This window comes from Netta rufina (genome assembly GCF_964035555.1).
Source record: "Netta rufina genome assembly, chromosome: 2".
In the NCBI taxonomy this organism is placed as follows: Eukaryota; Metazoa; Chordata; class Aves; order Anseriformes; family Anatidae; genus Netta; species Netta rufina.
In genome coordinates this window covers 145527071-145545575 of record NC_140124.1, presented here as the reverse complement: position 1 = coordinate 145545575, position 18505 = coordinate 145527071, and the positions used below count along the sequence as shown (strand labels likewise).

The window sequence follows — 18505 nt, the reverse complement described above, 5'->3', positions numbered from 1 at the left end:
CAAAATCTACAACATAGATATCTTGTTCTTAAGGAAGCATGTTGTTGCATTCAGTTGTGCTTTCAAAATCTTTCAGGGAAAGTCTTTGAGGATGACTTGTATTTTAAAGTAAAGTAATCATAGGACTTGAAATGATGTTTTCAGAAAATAGAATAAATCTTCAGCAATGAGCTGAATTCATGCTTTATGTTTCAGCAAATCATAAAGCAGTGAGCAACATTACCTGAGAAACCAAAATACCATTAAGTAAAGGAGAACAGGTTAAACTTAGTTCCTATTCAGGATATCCCATCCTATGTATAAAGTGCACTTTTTTAGTAAAGATCAACAAACATTCATGAGAAACTGTTCTGTAAAAATACGTTCGTACCTTGTGATTTCTTCTTCAAATTACTTGGTTTTATATATTTGTTTTCTTTTTTTTGTTTGTTTGTTTTTGCTTAACAGATGACCCTAAAGTGATTGTTGCCAACCTTACAGTAAGTATTTAGCACTGCTCACTTCATATCTTAATTTGAGGCATTATTCAGCATTACCTCCTCACTCTTCAGGCAGGAAAACCAACCATTAACATGAATAAAGAGTTTTAAATGGTGCCCTTCATGAGTACAGATTAATGTTTGTCATAAATTCCACTGTTTGCTGCTGAAGTCGCTTTTATAACCTTTTTGGGCAGTGCAGAGCCAGAATCTCCCTGACCATCTTGACTCCCTGAATTGAGTCTATTTATTCATTCCTTCAGAAATGGAAAGTAATCTTTTAGGGTAAATATTTTACTAGCACTTTGAAGATGCTGAAAAAGTTCATTTGATAGCCTTCAACCATAACCCTGCTCTTAATGGAAAAAAAAGTATTTAAAATTAAAGCTGATTTAAAAAAAAAAAAGATAAATCAAATTTACTAACCAGGCTGCTTTAAATATATCTGCAGACTAGATGTATTTTCAGCATTCAGCTTTCTTCTAAAATTTAATCTTTGGTCCAATTAGAATAAAATTCTTCATCTACGAGTTAAGTAAGCATGATGTTTTGTTTTGCATGATGCTTTCAAAAAGACTGTCATGAAAATGAAGTTTTCCAGAATCTTTGAATGACCCCCTGTGCCATGGTCTTATGTAAATATTGCACAGAAAGGGCTTGGCTGTGTACTCTAGATGTACACATTGTTTTCAAGACATCATCAATAACGTGCTTAACAGCTTGGTTTCTGTAGTTCAAGGTTTCGTGTGCCTCTGAGCTAACTGACAGCAGTGTTGTCTGTAACCATTTCTTTTTCAGTGCAGAAAGCCAGACCAGCACTTTAAGCCATACTTGAAACATCACCTTCCTAAACGCTTGCACTACGCTTACAACCGACGAATTGAGGATGTCCATTTACTGGTGGATCGCAAGTGGCATGTGGCAAGGTAGACTTTGCTTTCAGCCTGATTTTTCAGCCTTTCTTTCTGAGGAAGCAAGACACCTGGGACTGCTCTGTCTGTCAGCATCCTGCTCCTGCCACCTGGGAACATGAGGAGTTTTGAACTCCTGGTGAGGTTCAGACATATTAGGTGTAGGGTTGCAGAACATAAAATTGTGTTAAAGTTTGGGAAAATATGTACTTTTAGCAAAGAGAGAAACCCAGATTAGTTTATCCAAACAACAGTGTGTTTTTTGACCAATTAGCTCACATATAAGAGCTAATAGTGTTTTTTTGTTGTTGTTGTTTTGTTTTGTTTTGTTTTATTTTTGTAAGGTGAAAACTTATTAAAACCAGGAAGTGGGGAGTATGGGAGGAAGGGGAAGGCATTATGAGACCAGGGGAGGTCAGGGAGCAAAGGGTCAAGTGGATGAACTGCGTAACTGGAAAGAAAATAAAGACATTGGCAGAGTGGATGAAAGCTTGGGAACACGTGGAAAGGTATTACAGGACTGGTGCTGAAATGCCTGTATCATATTGTGTTGTGAAACAAATCCACAGCAAACCAGGATGCTTTAGCTTAGAGCAAGCCCTATTTTGGCTTGGTCTTTATGATACATCGCTGAATTTTCAGTTATAGGCAAATCATAGGCAATTTTCAGTATTCTTAGTTAAAAACTAAGAAAAAAACAAGTTGGCACTTACATGTATGGAGTGAACAGAAGAGGAATAGGCTTTGTTTACAAATTGCACACCCCTTTCTGTGTTAATATGTATTATTTTTCTTGCTTTCATCCTTTGACATGTGTATTACAGTATAGGAATGGCTGGGCCTTAATGTGTGAAGCTGACTCAGTGGTTCTTGGAAGATGACACAGATTTTGGCTTATGGTATTCTGTTGTGAGCTTTAAATTATGGTAGCTTTCTTTGCCTGTATAGCTGCCAGGCAAACATACGGTGTGTTGTAAGTGGCTTTTGACATCTGTGCTTATCTTCCTGTGAATTATGCAAGGATCACTCTGCTGAAGCAGTGAATGAGAAATCCCAATTGCTTTCTTGCATAACTCCACTAGCTAGTTGGCCGTTTGCCTTGTACAGTTTCTGTGGCTAGGGTTCATGTACATTTCAAAGAAGTAGCCTGTGTTTTAGGCCCATAACATTTCTTAGTTTTAAGAATTTTACTGGAACTGGTGGAATGGAAGTGGAGGGTCCAGGCTGATTTGCATTTATTCTTACTAATCACCTCAGACTTATTCTTTTGTATATTTATTCATTAGGTGTTCTGAAATCATGTTCACCAATAATCCATTTGTTAATGTAAATGTAATTCATTGTATATTCACAGGCAGAAAAATGGTTGTTATTGATCTGATTGCTATAATTCTAGTAATTTCCAAGGCCAAAATCAAACTTTGGCAGAGCATCTTTTCAGTACTGATGAAGAAATTAACTTGTAGGATAATCTGGTCTGCTGCACGAATTGTATATACATGGCCTTCATAAAACGCAAAAAAGTATTTGGGAACAAGCTGATAATTATCATTCCTATACTACAATACTTATTTTTTTCCACATATTTTGTAAAATAGGACTCAGCAACAAGCTGATAATTACCATTCCTATGATACAACACTTATTTTGCTACACATTTTTCCTCATTACAATCTTTCCCTTCTTTTCCCTCCAAAATTTTCTATTGGGTTGAAGGTGCACGGTTACAGTTTTTGTATGATGATTGCAGCATTGTCATGTCTCAAAAGTTCTCTACTGGCTTTTTGCAAATTGGGGGAGTATCATTTGTAGGAGATAGTGTGATATGAGAAATCTTTGCAACAATAATAACCTTACCAGCTATTTACTTATCAGTGAATAAGATTTGGCTCTTAGGTTTACATCCTTGTATAGTGGGAGCAGTGGGAGAATCCATGGGGTTGTCAGATGACTCTGCAGTGCCCAGGACTGCAATACAGGAAAGATGAGCAATGCCTTGAAACCTTATCCCTCCTGTCCCCAAAGTACATTGTCTGGTCAGCCACCGTACCTCCACCTTTGAGAAAATTGCTAATACTTTTTCAATTTAGGAAAGCTGTGGATGTTTACAAGAAACCAACAGGAAAATGTTTCTTCCATGGAGACCATGGCTATGACAATAAGATAAACAGCATGCAGGTAAGAGCAATGCAGTAACCTTTACGGGAGGGTTGTTAAGGCAGAAGATATCTGAGTTTTTCAAAAAATGTAAATATTCACTGAAAAAAAACCCTACCTTTAATGCTTTTTTTCTACTTTTTCTCTCTCTTTTTAAAGACTGTCTTCATTGGTTATGGACCTACATTCAAATACAAGACCAAAGTACCTCCTTTTGAAAACATTGAACTTTACAATGTCATGTGTGGTAAGCTACCTGCTTGAGCAGTTATAAGAGAAACATGCTGCTTTACCCAAGAGGGCTTATTTAGGAACCTGTGAGCTCGTGCCCTTATTCCCTCCCAGAGTCCCTTCCCAAATGCTTCTCTTTTGGCCTGGAGGGCTGAAGGCATTTCTCAGGGGCCCTGGTTTACTCTGCTCTAGGAGCTGGTCGATAAAGGGTATTAATACACTTTTGTTGCACGCAGCTTGTCAGAGATCAAATATGTACCACTACTGTGTGTGGTGTCCACACTTCATCAGTCTAGGAAGGAGGCATCTGCACCTGCATGTCTCAGGGAGCAGCTCAAGGGGGATCACTTAGCTTTTTGTGATACCTCCTGGTATGATTGTTTCGTAAACTCTTACTGTAGCCATGAAGTAGAATTTGATGCTGTATACAGATATTCAGTATAATCTTTCCTTTAATGGCTTTTCAAGGGAGTAAGATTTCCTAGCTGAAGGCATAATTATTATTTTTTCCCTAAACATGAAATAACAAAAAGGTAGTTGTTCCTTATCTATAAAGCAGGTGACTACTAGCAGTGTTCCAGGTGGTTGATGTAAGGTCACCACATTGACTGTAGGCTTGTTTTGGAAACTGCAGGAGTAGTTATAATAAAGATGTTTTCCATTGTCTTCATGCAAATTAACCTTCTTGTCGTAAAGGCTACCATACTTTTCAGGCAGGATTTACAATTTTATGATTTAGACAAAAGATTAGCATTTTTATTACATTAAAAGCATTCATTAGCACATTATGGATGTAAACAGTATTGCGAATAAATGTCTTAGCTAAGTAGAGATACTGCTGAATACATGGTTGCAATCTAACCATCATTAATTTGCTGTGGGTGTTTTCCTAGATCTACTTGGATTAAAGCCTGCTCCTAATAACGGCACCCATGGAAGTTTGAATCACCTGCTGAGAGCCAATGTTTACAAACCCACTGTGCCAGATGAAGTTGCTAAACCACTTTACCCTGTAGCTCTACCTTCTGCATCAGATTTTGATATAGGATGTACATGTGATGATAAGGTAGGTGTTTAGGATCTGCTAATACTCCCACTATTAGCCATAAATGTCTAGTAAAGTTTATAGGCATTACAGCTGTTTCAAGAGAGTTCAGGCTGCAAAAATTCCCCAGATCCTTCCTGTGAAACCTTCTGTGCCCTTTTGGAACAATTATTACTTCTTGGAAAACAGGAAACAAGAAAGTTGTCTGTGTTTTATAGCTCTAGTTTTGTTTTGCTAGATGCCTAGTAAAACAAGATGTCAGAATGCTCCAGTGACCTAATCTTTTTCCTTTTTTCTCTTGAGAAGAACAAGTTGGATGAACTCAATAAGCGCTTTCATGTCAAGGGAACTGAAGGTAAGAGCCTGGTGCCTCAGTTAATAAAAGCTATTTTTGTTTTCTTTTGCAATCTAGTTTTCATCACTGATACCAGACAAACCCCTGTTTTGTTTTAGTTAATGTTTAGTAAACTAACTTTTCAAATAACTGTCAGAAGAGCATACAGACATGAACCAAATTAAGATCACATGAAGTATATGCTAAGTATATGCTATCTTTTCCTGTACCCAGAACTAAAGAATTCCTCAAAGAGAGATGAATTTTAGTTCTTCTTTTCCATCACCGTTAGGAGGGTTAATGTCTGCTGTTGAAGCAGAGAAATGAAGAAAGGAGAGGGAGCATGAGGCAATGCTCCATTCAACCACAAGCAATAGATGGGGTAAAAAGCATAGACCAAATCTGCACACTGTGGTTTACCAGTATTCATCAGGCTTAGGTTTCACCAGGTCTTTGGTGCAGCTGCTCTGACAATGCCTGACTGGCTCTGTAATGCTTGGTTGTTAGGGAGCAGGTTACCCACTGAAATACTGGCAAACCAGTGCACAAATGCTCTGCCGGTTCAGGGATGCTCTGTGCAGTTTTGTCCCTCACCAGTGTTCAGGTTTCTCCGTGGAGAAAGCATCCCCTGCTCTTCTGGACACTGGCTCCTGTGCTCTTGATGCCGTATGCCAGCACTGAAGTTCATTCATCTGCACGCTCAGCCATGTCAGGGCTGTGATCCAAGTTAAAATATAGCAATAACAATTCACAGCATTTCCCTTATCAAAACAATTTATATTTCTTGTTGTCCAACTGAGCGAATTCTGAAACATTGAGTTTAGACTTGAGTTTATACTGAACTTTAGATTGAGGTACTTCAAATCGGGCTTGTCAGATGAATAAGAATATTAAAAAAAATAATAATCTATTAAAAAAGCTACTTAAAAAGCTACTTATTCAGTTTTACTTCTGTGAACAGGCAGTGCAGCCTTTTAGTTTCCAAAGGTTAAATTATTTCTTTTGTGTGAGTAAATTGTCTTTTTCCAGCTTTCATCTTGTTAAACTGATTTTTCCAATTAGCAATGAGTTACTCCCCACTCTAGCTATTTCTGGCATCAGAAAAAAAAATGCTGTTGTATTCCTAGATATCTCAGCATCTCTATTTTGCTTTAGGTTCAGATGCTCCTTCACTTTATATTATAAAAATAGTACTTTTAAGAATTAAGCATATAAGTAAATTTCAGTTGCTTGTTTGCTTGTTTATAAGTTGTCTGTTAAGTAGAATTAGGTTCCTTTTATGTAAGCAACAAACAGTTCTATTTTGTGCAAGTTATTATGTTATATTTTATGACAGGCTTTAGCACATGTTCATAGACCTTCCTGTGTTTAGTTGGTAATTCCCTTTTGCATTGGGAACCAAGCTGTTGTTATGCACATGCAGCAGGAAGAGATTCCTTCCAGGTTCTCTTGAATAAAGGAAGTTAATCATCTTTGTCCTTAGACAAGGCTTTTCCTACTTCTCTTTTTTTTTTGTCCTATAAAAATATCCTCTATTTGGACTCAAAGACTAATGAAACATGCCCTTTTCTTTCAGGTTAAATGCCTATCCATGAACAGTGGTTAGGCTGTTTACCTTGTTTTTATGTTTTGATTTCCAAAAGCAAGCCAAACATGTTTGCCAAATGGTTATCAAAATCAATGAATCATGCAGCACAGTGCAAGATTAGCCAGGAAATTTATTTTTCTTTTATCTTGTTTAATGATGTTTTTGTCTTTTTGTAAGCAAAACTTATCAGAGGTATCTAGTGACATTTAACCACAACATAGCACCACAACAGAAGAAAAGAAAATCTTGCAGAGTTGGAGGTGTCTTTTTGTAGCCAGAGTTAGGAAAGTTTTGGGGTTTTGTTTATTGTTCTTTGATATTAGAAAATAGCACGCTCTTCTTCAGAATATCATCTGTATTAGTCAAGTGGAAAAAATATACTCTTAGTGAGTGGACACCTTTGTCTTCCTTTTGTCAGGGACTTTGTGTTTTACAAAAAACACAGGGAGGACAGAAAGTCGGGAAAAGAGAGGCAGAGAGTGATAGCATAGGGGCCAGTTTAGAGAAACAAAGTGCTTTTTGCCTCGTGTGATTGCGATGTGGGCATAAACATCCTTGTGGAGTGTCCTGTGTTTGGAGAAGCATCTTTTTTTCCATGCTGTGTTCTCAACAAGTTTTCAAGTGCAGAAAAGACTTGTAAACAAATTGGGTTTTGAGCCTGGAAGGGGGATCCCAACCAAAACTGTTGAAGAACAACTGCTCTCTCTGTCACAGAATTTTCTTAGCAGTTTTTCAGGATCAGTATCCTGCTGAGAACTGTTGTAAAATCAGCATGTGTTGGAAAGCCAACTGTTGTGGTCCTCAACCTCCTTTTTTTCCTCTTCTTCTTTACTCTGAGAGTGGTGAGGCACTGGCACAGGTTGCCCAGAGAAGCTGTGGATGCCCCATCCCTGGAGGTGCTCAAGGCCAGGCTGGATGGGGCTTTGGGCAACCTGGTCTGGTGGGAGGTGTCCCTGCCCATGGCAGGGATTTGGAACTGGATGGGCTTTAAGGTCCCTTTCAGCCAAAACCATTATAGAATTCTATCTTCATGGTTTTGATAGATAAATTTAAAAGTAAATTCTTCTGATCTATAGAGAAACATCTTCTGTACGGGCGTCCAGCGGTGCTGTACCGCACAAAGTACAATATCTTGCACCACCATGACTTTGAAAGTGGCTACAGTGAAACGTTCCTGATGCCTCTCTGGACATCCTACACTATTTCCAAACAGGTCAGTGCTCTCTTCAGTCTTGAAACATGCTTAAATTACTCTTTGGAAGTCTGTTTGTTATCTGTATTCTTGAAACTGTAAAATAATCCTTTCTCAAGTAGATTTTCCCACTAGAAATAATTCCAAATACCACTGAAAATAATGTTCCTTTTCCTTTTCTTTCTATCTCCTCATTCCTTTTCTATCTTCCTGTAAGAGAAAATATTTTTAAAGCAGAATGTTTTAACATTTTTTTTGTGATTTCATTTTCTTTCTATTTTTTCTTTTTCTCAATGGGGATTTGTTTTCCTGATTTATTTTAATCAGCTACTTCATTTGGATTACTTCCCATGGTGATTTCTGCCTGGTAGAGGAACAAGACTTGGTTTTACATCCAGGGTGCATCATTGTTCTCCACACAATGCCTTCAATCTCATCTGCAGACTATAATAAATCATTTTATTTTAGCTATAAGTGCTGGAGTTACTTTTCTTGTCACTTCTGCATGCGATTTTCAATGCAGGCGGAGGTATCTGGTGTCCCGGAGCACCTGGCCAACTGTGTGAGGCCCGACCTTCGTATTTCTCCAGGAAACAGCCAGAGCTGCCTGGCCTACAGAGGTGACAAACAGCTCTCCTACGGCTTCCTCTTCCCTCCTCGTAAGTTCAAATAGCAAGTCTACAGAATTTAAAGGATTCAAATGTCACTTCTATATATCACTCCTTTTCTTTTCTTTTCTTTTCTTTTCTTTTCTTTTCTTTTCTTTTCTTTTCTTTTCTTTTCTTTTCTTTTCTTTTCTTTTCTTTTCTTTTCTTTTCTTTTCTTTTCTTTTCTTTTCTTTTCACAACCTAGAGATTTTGTAATTTTCTGTTTTGTTAGAGAAAACCTTAGGTATGAATAAAACATCCCCAAATGTGAAGGGACTAGATTTTATTTTATTTTATTTTATTTTTTTATTTTATTTTATTTTATTTGAGATCGTTGGGAAAGAATGTAGGTAGGAGTGTTCTGCTTTCCTTCCTTCCCGAGTTGATTCCTTCCTCCATGATGCCTTTTCCTCAGACTACCTGCTTTTGCACCAACATGGGATGGATATATTATATTATGGATATATTATTCTTGCTGCATGACTTCAGGACCAAGGGCTCAGTGCCACAAGTTGCCATCACAGCTGTGTCCTCTCACCTTCATGAGACTGGAGAGATACTCCAAACTGGTGCTCTGCTTCATGCACAAAAACAATGAAATGTTCTACTTTGTTTAATAAAAATAAACGTGAAGGAACAATTACAGAGTAGGAGCACAGGCTAGAATACTACAGTCTTCAAAAGTTGGCCCTTTAATGTCAGTGGACATATACTGGCTTATATGAGCTGAGAATCTAGTTAGTTTGTAATTTTGACTTCAAACAACAGAAGGATAAATATATTTAATTTATCCATATTAGATTTCTGCATACGGTAAAATAAATAATTAAAATCTACCATCCCACAGAAACAGTGGTAGTAGAAAAGCTGTGTGAAAGAGTGTCCTGAAATCTCCTGGTGCAGTTACATTTGTTCAGTCTCAGATAAACAGGCTTTTGGATTTAGGAAATGTTCATGGGATGCAACCTTACTGTCTCGCAGTTGTGAATTTCATTGCTCTGCCTTCCCCATAGTGAAAGCACACAGAGCCACTCTGACTTCTGTTTCAGTGACAGCATTCCTTTTGATTACTCTCTGAAACCACTTTTGAAAATGTTTTTATATTCTTTGAATTCTGACATTTCATCTCATTAGTATTTTTCTGTTTTCAGAATTAAGTTCCTCTGCAGAAGCAAAATATGATGCTTTTCTGATAACAAATATCATTCCAATGTATCCTGCCTTCAAAAGTAAGTGCAATTTCCACAGTTTTACTTCTTTTTTTCCCAAGCTTGTAACATTTTTTAAAATGTCTGTTGCACTATGGAATGACTTGATGGGAGAAGTTTAAGACATAAATCCAATTACCTGTAGCCAGTAGATAATACACGGGAGAAGCTGTATAGTTCTAGGTATAGGCAGACAATCTACCACGAGAAATTCCTTAAGGTTTAAGAAAGCTTTATTTTCCTTGGTGCTGGGCTGAGATAATAGTACAGACATTGTCAGTTCTGTAGTTCAGCAATTTTGCTGAAGTGCCTAAGTAACTCGTTTTGTACAAAACCATTCAGTTTTTCTTACTTGTAGCCCCAGTTAATGCAGAATACTCAGACAACATGTTTTCACTTCTCAGTTGGGGTAGTCTGGGAGTGTACACTTAGCATGTTGTAGTTAAGGGACAAGTGGCATCTGGATCACTTTTGGTTTTACTATCCCTACCCTTAAAGGTAGACCAAGAGTGTTTACTACCTTTAAAGAAAAAGGAAGAGGAAACCAATTTATGGAAAATGAGGAATGATTTAAAACCAGCTGAAATTTTCAGCCCTGCAAGGATACAGTATTAACGTTCCTTTTGTCTGCACATCTCTTTTCTCTCTAGTGTTGCCAAGAGGTAGAAAACCATCAGGCTATTCTGGTGGCATTTTTGGCTTGGCAGGAATTGGGAAGCCTTGGAAGAATCTCAAGAGCCTGTTCTTGTGAGATTTCCAATGCAGATTTTAGGCCAGAGAGGTTTGGATAAACATCAAAGCCTATGGGAGGCTTTTTATTTTTAACCAAAGAAGAGTACTTTTAACTGAAAAACCTCTGAGTAGGAACAAGTGGTAATGTTTGCTGGAAATCTGAGCAAAGGCACTTAACTGATTACAGAGTGCAAAATTATTGGGGATTTCCCACTCTCAAATCACTTCATAAAAATACTTTTTATGTTAATGTTAGTCTAAGCAAATTATGTGAGATACTAATCACAGGAGAACAACCTACCATCAGCAGCTCATTTTATCTAGTGGCCTCCACAAGCAGGTGAAGGATCCCCTGAGAACAAATGTGGTAACTTATATAATTTCCTGGGAATTATGAACTAATAATACCTGTGTGCAGGTTGCAGGGCAGAGAGCTCAGACCATTCTTTACACAGAGCCTTTTCACAACAGAGGCAATATGGGCTGGCAGTTTTATTCTGTGCTGGTTTTGGTGGTGGTACTGGCTGTAGAAGCCCCCTCCTCTGATTTTATTTATTTATTTTTTTAAAATTCAGTGTTCACCCCCCCAACCCAGGCAATAATACTGGATCAATCTTTTCTGTAACGAGTCTGGCTTGAGCAGTTCCCACTTTGCTGGAGCCGCAGGGTCATGCCCTTGGGCTGTCCCCCCATTCCACTGGCATTGTTGTCTATGTGGCTGCAATGGGAAACCAACCAGGGAACTGATTCAGCTGGAAAACTCAGAGAAAAAGCATTCCTTTGGGGCTATTTTGATGGTTCAGGCTGAGGCAGTGGAGGAGCGAGCAGCTGGAGGAGCGTGACAGCCAAGTGGCTACTGCAGCTGAGGTTCCTGAGGACCATTGCTTGTGGGTGCCTCTGCGCCAGCCTGAGCAGGGAGCTCGTGTGGCACTGAAGAGTCTCAGGCCAAAGCGTGCTGGATTTTCCTGAGGCTGATGCTGCTGTCAGTTCTGGGGAGCCATGGACTTAAAAGGCTGGACTGGCAAGGCAAAGGTTAACCTTATACAAGTTTGAGATGCTTTGTTTGCACACACTTCTGTTAGTGTTAAAATAAAAGGAAAAAAAAAAAAAAAAAGAAGGAAAACAGTGATGTAACTGGAGATCCCAGTGTGTGTTCTATCTCTGTAAACATCTTACCTTGTTAAGGTTGAGAAGGTTGCGGTCGGAGAAAGTGTTGTGCTCTTCCCAAAACTTGTGGTTAAAATTCCCTGCTAGGCAAGCCTCTGCTTTAATGAGATGCCGTGCCATAATGTGGTCATCCTAGCCTGCACCTGATTTGAAGTTAGACTTTTTGTATCCAAGAAGAATTTAACAGAAATAACACGACCTTTTTATTTCCCTGTCATTTAAACTGTTTGGTTTTTGCTTTTAATCACAGTCCTATTTCCTTTTCAGAACTTTTTTTTTTTAAAAAAAAAAAAGACAAAGGAAATGTTTGGACAAAAGGGACATCAAAAGTGTGTGAATAGCTGTTTCTACTACTGGTGAAGGAACAGCAAGCTCTCTGTGCAGTGTCTAGGGCAATGCCAGCCTTAGAATGGTACTGTGCATTTCCTTTATCACTAGCTGGGGAAAAAAATCAACAGAGAACAAAGACGTCTGAATAGGGTTTATTGACCAAAACTGAATGAAGCTGCAGTAAATCTGTAAAGCTTAGTCTTTGATTTCCCCTACCACTCTGTGATGACATCCAATGGATTTTTATCTTAAATATATATATATGTTTATAATCTTGGCATGTTTTGGCTTATCCAAATGTTAGAGGTGTTTATGTTTTTTGTTCCCCCCACAGAGGTATGGAACTATTTCCAAAGGGTTTTGGTGAAGAGATATGCCACTGAACGGAACGGAGTCAATGTTATAAGTGGACCAATCTTTGACTATGACTATGATGGTCTACACGACACACCTGACAAAATCAAACAGTAAGAGTTTGCATTTAAATTGGTTTGCTGTTTTTTTCTCTTACTTATGACAATGCATTCTTTCCACATCACTTGATTTTTGGGGAGGAGATGTAAATTCCTGGCTCTTTCTAAAAATGATTTCTCATTAAGACTGAATGCCCTTGTAGGTAGGACAGGGATAAAAACAAGGAAATGGCAATTCAGCACGTAGCTCTTCACCTTGGCTTTGGAATGAAGTGTTTATTCATCTTTGAGATTAAGAAGATTTATGTTCCTAATCTGTTTTCTCTAAAATTCTCTAGAATTTAAGAGTTGGCAGCTGGGTACCAGAGCATACCATAGTGCTACTGAGTTAGATACTTAAGTCTTTTGTTAATTCAGTAAAGCTTTCTCTCTATTTCCCTGAACTGAAGAAGCCTTTCAGAATTGCCATGTGGTCTTTCTGTGGCACACTATCAAAACATGAGCTAACTGAAATGCTCATTTTCAGATAGAGCTCAGGAATCACACACATCTCAACAAAGTACATGTTTCCTCACGCATAGGGAAGGAAAGACCGCACTGTTTGTGTAATCCTTCTTCCAAACAGATTAGTCCTTTGTGTACAAATGTTTGCTTTACTTTCCCAGGTTTGTGGAAGGCAGTGCCATCCCTGTTCCTACTCATTACTACGCCATCATAACCAGCTGCTTAGATTTCACTCAGCCAGCTGACAAGTGTGATGGACCACTCTCCGTTCTCTCATATATTCTTCCCCACCGGCCTGACAATGATGAGAGCTGCAATGTAAGTTCTGTTGCCTTGCTGTTGCCCAATGGTGAATAGTCCCTGAGAAATGTGAATTCCCATTCTTGTTAGATGCTAGTGCTCACTGATGTCTTAAATGAAAGCATGGGGTAGTGACTCTATTAAGTGTCACGTTCAACTCACTGGACAAGAGCACTCCTCCGTGACAAATAGAAGTATCAGAGAAAACATGGAACTACTACTGAACCTAAAATTGTCTGGAAGAACTGACATACAGTAGGTTGGAAGTAAACAACCTGTGGGCTTCTATATTTTGGCAGACACTGTCAGAGTAACCTCAGAGCAGGTTGGGAAGGGCTGTGTGCGTAGATGTATTGTCCTGGCAGCCAGCCTGATGTTTTTATGGAGGTCTATTTCCATACGCAGGTACAATATAATCTGTCTACTGTGGCAGTCTGGATGCATCAGACAGCATGATTACATCCAACCCACACAATATTAAAACTATACGCTGAAACCTGCTGAAGGTGGAGTGCCAGCAGCTCTTGCTGTTTCCAGCCCATGTCTTGATTCCAGGGAAGAGTTTGGATTCTCTTTACCAGAGAACAGAGGTGACCAGACACCCTCCTTGTTCCTTTCCTATCATCTTTTAGGATGAAAAATCTTACAGTGTAGAAAACTTGGTGAGGTACAAAGGCTTCAGTTTGGTCAGAGCTGCAGAAAGCAACGCAAACGCTCTGTAGCTGATTGTGTGGCAGGAGAGCCAGTCGGGTCCCTACGGGCTCTGGCGCTCTGCAAGGACAGCAGTGCTCCCAGGCAGCTGTATTTAGACTTGTCCTTCCGCCTGAACTTGTTCTCCCATTACACAGCTGTGCGGATTCCTGCACACAGACGCCTCACTATAGGCTGCCAGGAGTCTGTTTCCTGAATGAACGCATTAATGTTATGAATTTTGTATTGGCACAAAAAGTTAAGACTCCTATTCCAGCTACAAGCAGAAATAGTCATTCCAACTCTGTACACAATTCACCTGGAACACTGTTTCTTTCTCATTCATCAAACATCGCCTGCTTTCAGGTCACTCTTTTCAAAACCACGCTTTTGGAGCAGTACCCCTCTCTCTTGAGCCGTTCTGGCTTCCTTCTGTTTAGGCAGAGATGTCTTCTACCAGAAGGCTTAGAAAGTCCTACATATATTTCATTGTGCTTTTTTTTTTTTTTTTTTTTTTTATTTATTTTTTAAATTTTTTTCCTGGATTGCCTTCATCTGAATCAAGGTCTAGTTGGTGATCTGGAAGTTACTGTCTGGCAGTTATCTGTCCTTGTATTTCTGCCCATATGTGATATTTTCTCTTCCCTATATTGTGTGTCATTGTGCTTTTAAGCTGCTGAAATCATTTTTTATGAAATGCATAGAATAGTGGCCTTTTTTGCTCTTTGATTTCCTACATTCCAACTCAGGCTTCTTTTCTTTGTAGGTCATGCTACCTATTGAATTTGTATTTACTGTTCTGGGTGCAACTGCAGCGCTTCTAAAAGGTCATTAGTGAATATTGCTCTCTGCTTGACATAGTAAAGTAACACTCCAGAAATATTTAAAATTAGCTCTTGAGCGAAAATTTGGTTAGGCAAAATTTTGTCATTCTGATAGAGTTTCAGTCTTACTTTTGCACATGGTATTCCATCTGATTTATTCAAAGAAGTGACTGTGTAAAACCTCACGTAGTTCACGGATGAAATGCGTGGGATAATATAAGAATTTTCCCTTAACCTCTCCACAGCTTTCTTTTCAGATGTGAAGAAATATTAGCTTTCCCCTACTCTGCTCTTGTTTCACACGTTTTCTTCACATGGCCGTTGGAGAACACCACTACTCCTCTCATTAGAATTTGTTCCATCTCCAAACTATGTTTATTCATGGTGAGGTTATACCCATTTCTTCTTATGTCAACATTTTTCTATGGCTTAAATAGCCCTTCACTGGTCTTCTTTGGGATTTACCCCTGCTGGTGATTTATGACGATTCTCAAGGCATACACTTTTCTCTATTCATGGGTGACCCAGGATCTTTTTTGCTCTTCTTGTAAGAGAGAATGATCATTTCAGTAGCCTTCCCGTGTATCTTTTCCAGTCTGATTTTTTTTTTTTTTTTGGAACACGAATGAGATAAAGTATTCCAGCTGAGATCTCAAAATGGAAATGTTTTTCTTTCTACTTCACACAACTCCTGATATTATCTAGGATTCTATTTTCCCATAGATGTATTATTGGTAGTTCACAATATCCTGTAATAAACCAGCACATCCAGAAACAATTCTCCTATCTGCTATTTCACATGAAAAACTCCCAGCATAGCAGAAATTCTTGCCAAACAATTTGGATAACACAATTTCACACCATACCAGGGATTCCCCCATCTGCATCCTACGGTATGGCATTCCAGTCTTCCTCTGCATTGACCAGAGCTTCCAATTGTTTTTTAGTAGCAAACTAATGATCTTGGCACAAAAAGCACGTAAGAAAATATTAAATAAAATCCTTTCCAAGATCAAAGCTGGAGGAACTGTTGGAAGCTTCCTACAGGCCCCTATTTCCTTTTCAGCAGAACCTTTAAATTTTCCTTTCAATGAGCAAGTTCCTCAACCACCTATCCACATTCTGGGCATCTTCAGCTTTCCAGCTAACATCTTGATATTCAGAGAAATGGATATCACAGCAGTTCTTTTATCTAGAATATCTGGCATCTTTTCAAATGGATTTTATGTTAACTTTATAATTTATTGTATATCTCTATTTGTCTCCATGTTCTTAATAGTTGTTTTTTTCCTTCTAAGACCTGCTGTAGTACTGAGGTGAGACTAACAAGCACAGATGGATAAAACTGCATGGATAAATCCACAGATCGATAAACTGATGGATAAAACTCATTTTCAATTTACACACTTCATTTATTGTTCTGCAGTAATACAATACCACGTTAGTTGATCACTGTGCTTAGAATCCGTGCTGTTGGACCTGTCATTTCATGGGCCAGTTACGAAATGCAAGAAACAAAATTTGACCAGTTCTTGAAAAAAAATCAGACCCGTTGACTGATCTTCTAAGCTCATGCAAATGCTATGTTCCTGGACTTGGTTTAAAACCATCCTCATGATCCTGTGATTTATTCATATTGCAGTTCTTTTGCAAACTCTTAGGACTTGTCCTCATATTTGAAAGACTGAGCTATGAAGCAATGGGACTTTCCTCTGAGTTCTGCCAAATGCAGGTTTCCTGTACAGGAGGAAGTCTTGAAGACAAGAGAAATGCCACAGTGATTGCATTTAACCTCGTTGAGATCAATGTACAGACCAGCAGTGTGATCGGTTTAACTGGGGATTTCCTGTGGCCACATGATGCCACACAGTGTTCCTGGAGTATGGTGTCACAGGCTGTGGAGAATGTTCCCTTCTTTTCCCTTTTAATCTACATCTCTGTTTTCATGCTCCAGACATGGTTTGGGGCCTCAGATTGCTACCAGCATGTAGAGGAAAGTGGTTTTGGAGCTGAAAAGCTTCAAAACAGATGAGTGTTGACTGGGTCATGGATGTTTGCTTTAGAGCAGCTGGTTGTGACTTAACTGGTACTTCATGTTCTCTCTGTGCAAATGATCAGGCTCACCCGCCTGGCCTTTACAGAGTGACCCACAGCCTAGTCTGTGGTACATCTACTGCTTTGGGTAGGTTCTGGCATGGCTGGCTTAGTTTTTATCGGCAGGAGGATTGTTTTGAAGGAGAACCTCCTCTGAGACAGTCAGAGACTTATTTCAGGAGCAAGCCCGGAAAGAAGAATTGTATCAGCAATATTTCCAGGTACACAGGGTCCAAATGCCCCAAGGTACAACCTCTCCATTTCTAATGTGTGTCCCAGCTGTGGTACAGACGTACCAGCTTGCGAGGCCAGCGGGGGAAAAGTCCTGTTTGTTCAGTGCTTTTCCCATGTCTGCTCACCACCAAGCAGTCCCCAGGGTTGGCTGGGACATGTCACCGGGCTGGTTCAACTCAAACAACCTGTAACTGCAGGGTTTTGCAGGGTTGGTTTTTCTGATTTTTTTTTTTTTTTTTTTTTTTTTTTTTTTTTAGTGAGCTAAATTAGGTTGTGGATGGCTCCAACACACGCTGGAGCTGGCACAAGGTGTGCAGCAGGGAGCTGGTACGGTGGCTCCCTGCGTCTCTTGGAGCAGTTCCCTAAGGGAGATTACATCCATGCAACCCAACCCCGTCACTCTGGCAGCACCTTCCTGATTGTTTTTCATATTGGGAAATGATTAGTGAAAGGTTTTTTTTTGTTTTTTATTTTTCTTCTATCATGAATAATACGTATGTTTTAATAACAGGACTTTACAGCTACAAATGTCCCAACTGTGTAATGAATCATAAAGGTCTACTAACAGTAAGGTGGAAGGATTAAAATAATACTGTGTTACTGTGTTAGATGATGATCAGATGAGAATGTATTTAGGGGTAAGGTTCAAAGGTAAGCAGCCTAGAATTTGGGCTTTGGTGATGCAGAACAGTTGATCAATATGGAGCTCTTTCTGAGACATAAAAACATATGTGGTGGCTTTCTAAAAGTATATGGCTGTTCTTCTGAAACACCTGCAACACGGGGGCCAGCTTTTCTCAGATGACTATGGTCCTTGTCTCCCTCTGTCCTAAATGGTTCCCAAAATAAAACTTCATCTTTCCTGTGAAGTCTCAAATCTGTTTTCTTTGAACTCATTTACCTGAGTTGTTTTTGAACAGATTACAGAGATTGTTCAAATCAACCTGATGTTTAGAAAACTTACCTTTCCTTAAGAGTTGATTTGTGACATTGCATTTTATGAACTTTTCTTTTTCTTTTTTTTTTTTTTTCAGAGCATGGAGGATGAATCGAAGTGGGTTGAAGATCTTCTTAAGATGCACACTGCGCGGGTGCGTGACATCGAGCAGCTCACAAGCTTGGACTTCTTCCGAAAGACCAGTCGCAGCTACACAGAAATCCTCTCCCTAAAGACATACCTGCATACGTTTGAAAGTGAAATTTAGCTTTCTAACCTTACTCAGTGCATCCTTTTATCAACTGGTGTATATTTTTATATTGTTTTTATATTTATTAATTTGAAACCAGGACATTAAAAATATTAGTATTTTAATCCTGTATCAAATCTTAAATATTAAACCCTTGTGTCATTTGTTTTGTTTCTCTAATGTTTAATATAGGTATGTCTCTTGGTTTATTTAGTAGCGCTTGTAATACTGCAGCTTG

The 18505-nt window shown here is 38.9% G+C and overlaps 1 protein-coding gene across 2 annotated transcripts in view; it reads left to right on the top strand.

The window, feature by feature from the left end:
* ENPP2 (ectonucleotide pyrophosphatase/phosphodiesterase 2) overlaps positions 1-18285 on the top strand; it is a gene marked incomplete at both ends in the record, with an annotated part of 57380 nt that extends 39095 nt beyond the window's left edge. For both annotated transcript variants that reach the window (XM_084281346.1, XM_084281345.1), the window contains 12 exons: positions 448-479; positions 1278-1405; positions 3481-3568; positions 3707-3794; positions 4672-4844; positions 5130-5178; positions 7822-7958; positions 8461-8596; positions 9736-9813; positions 12356-12488; positions 13100-13256; positions 18115-18285. In XM_084281346.1, coding sequence (XP_084137472.1) covers positions 448-479; positions 1278-1405; positions 3481-3568; positions 3707-3794; positions 4672-4844; positions 5130-5178; positions 7822-7958; positions 8461-8596; positions 9736-9813; positions 12356-12488; positions 13100-13256; positions 18115-18285 — 1370 coding nt within the window. The remainder of the gene's footprint in view (positions 1-447; positions 480-1277; positions 1406-3480; positions 3569-3706; positions 3795-4671; positions 4845-5129; positions 5179-7821; positions 7959-8460; positions 8597-9735; positions 9814-12355; positions 12489-13099; positions 13257-18114) is intronic.
* Positions 18286-18505: the final 220 nt, after the last annotated feature.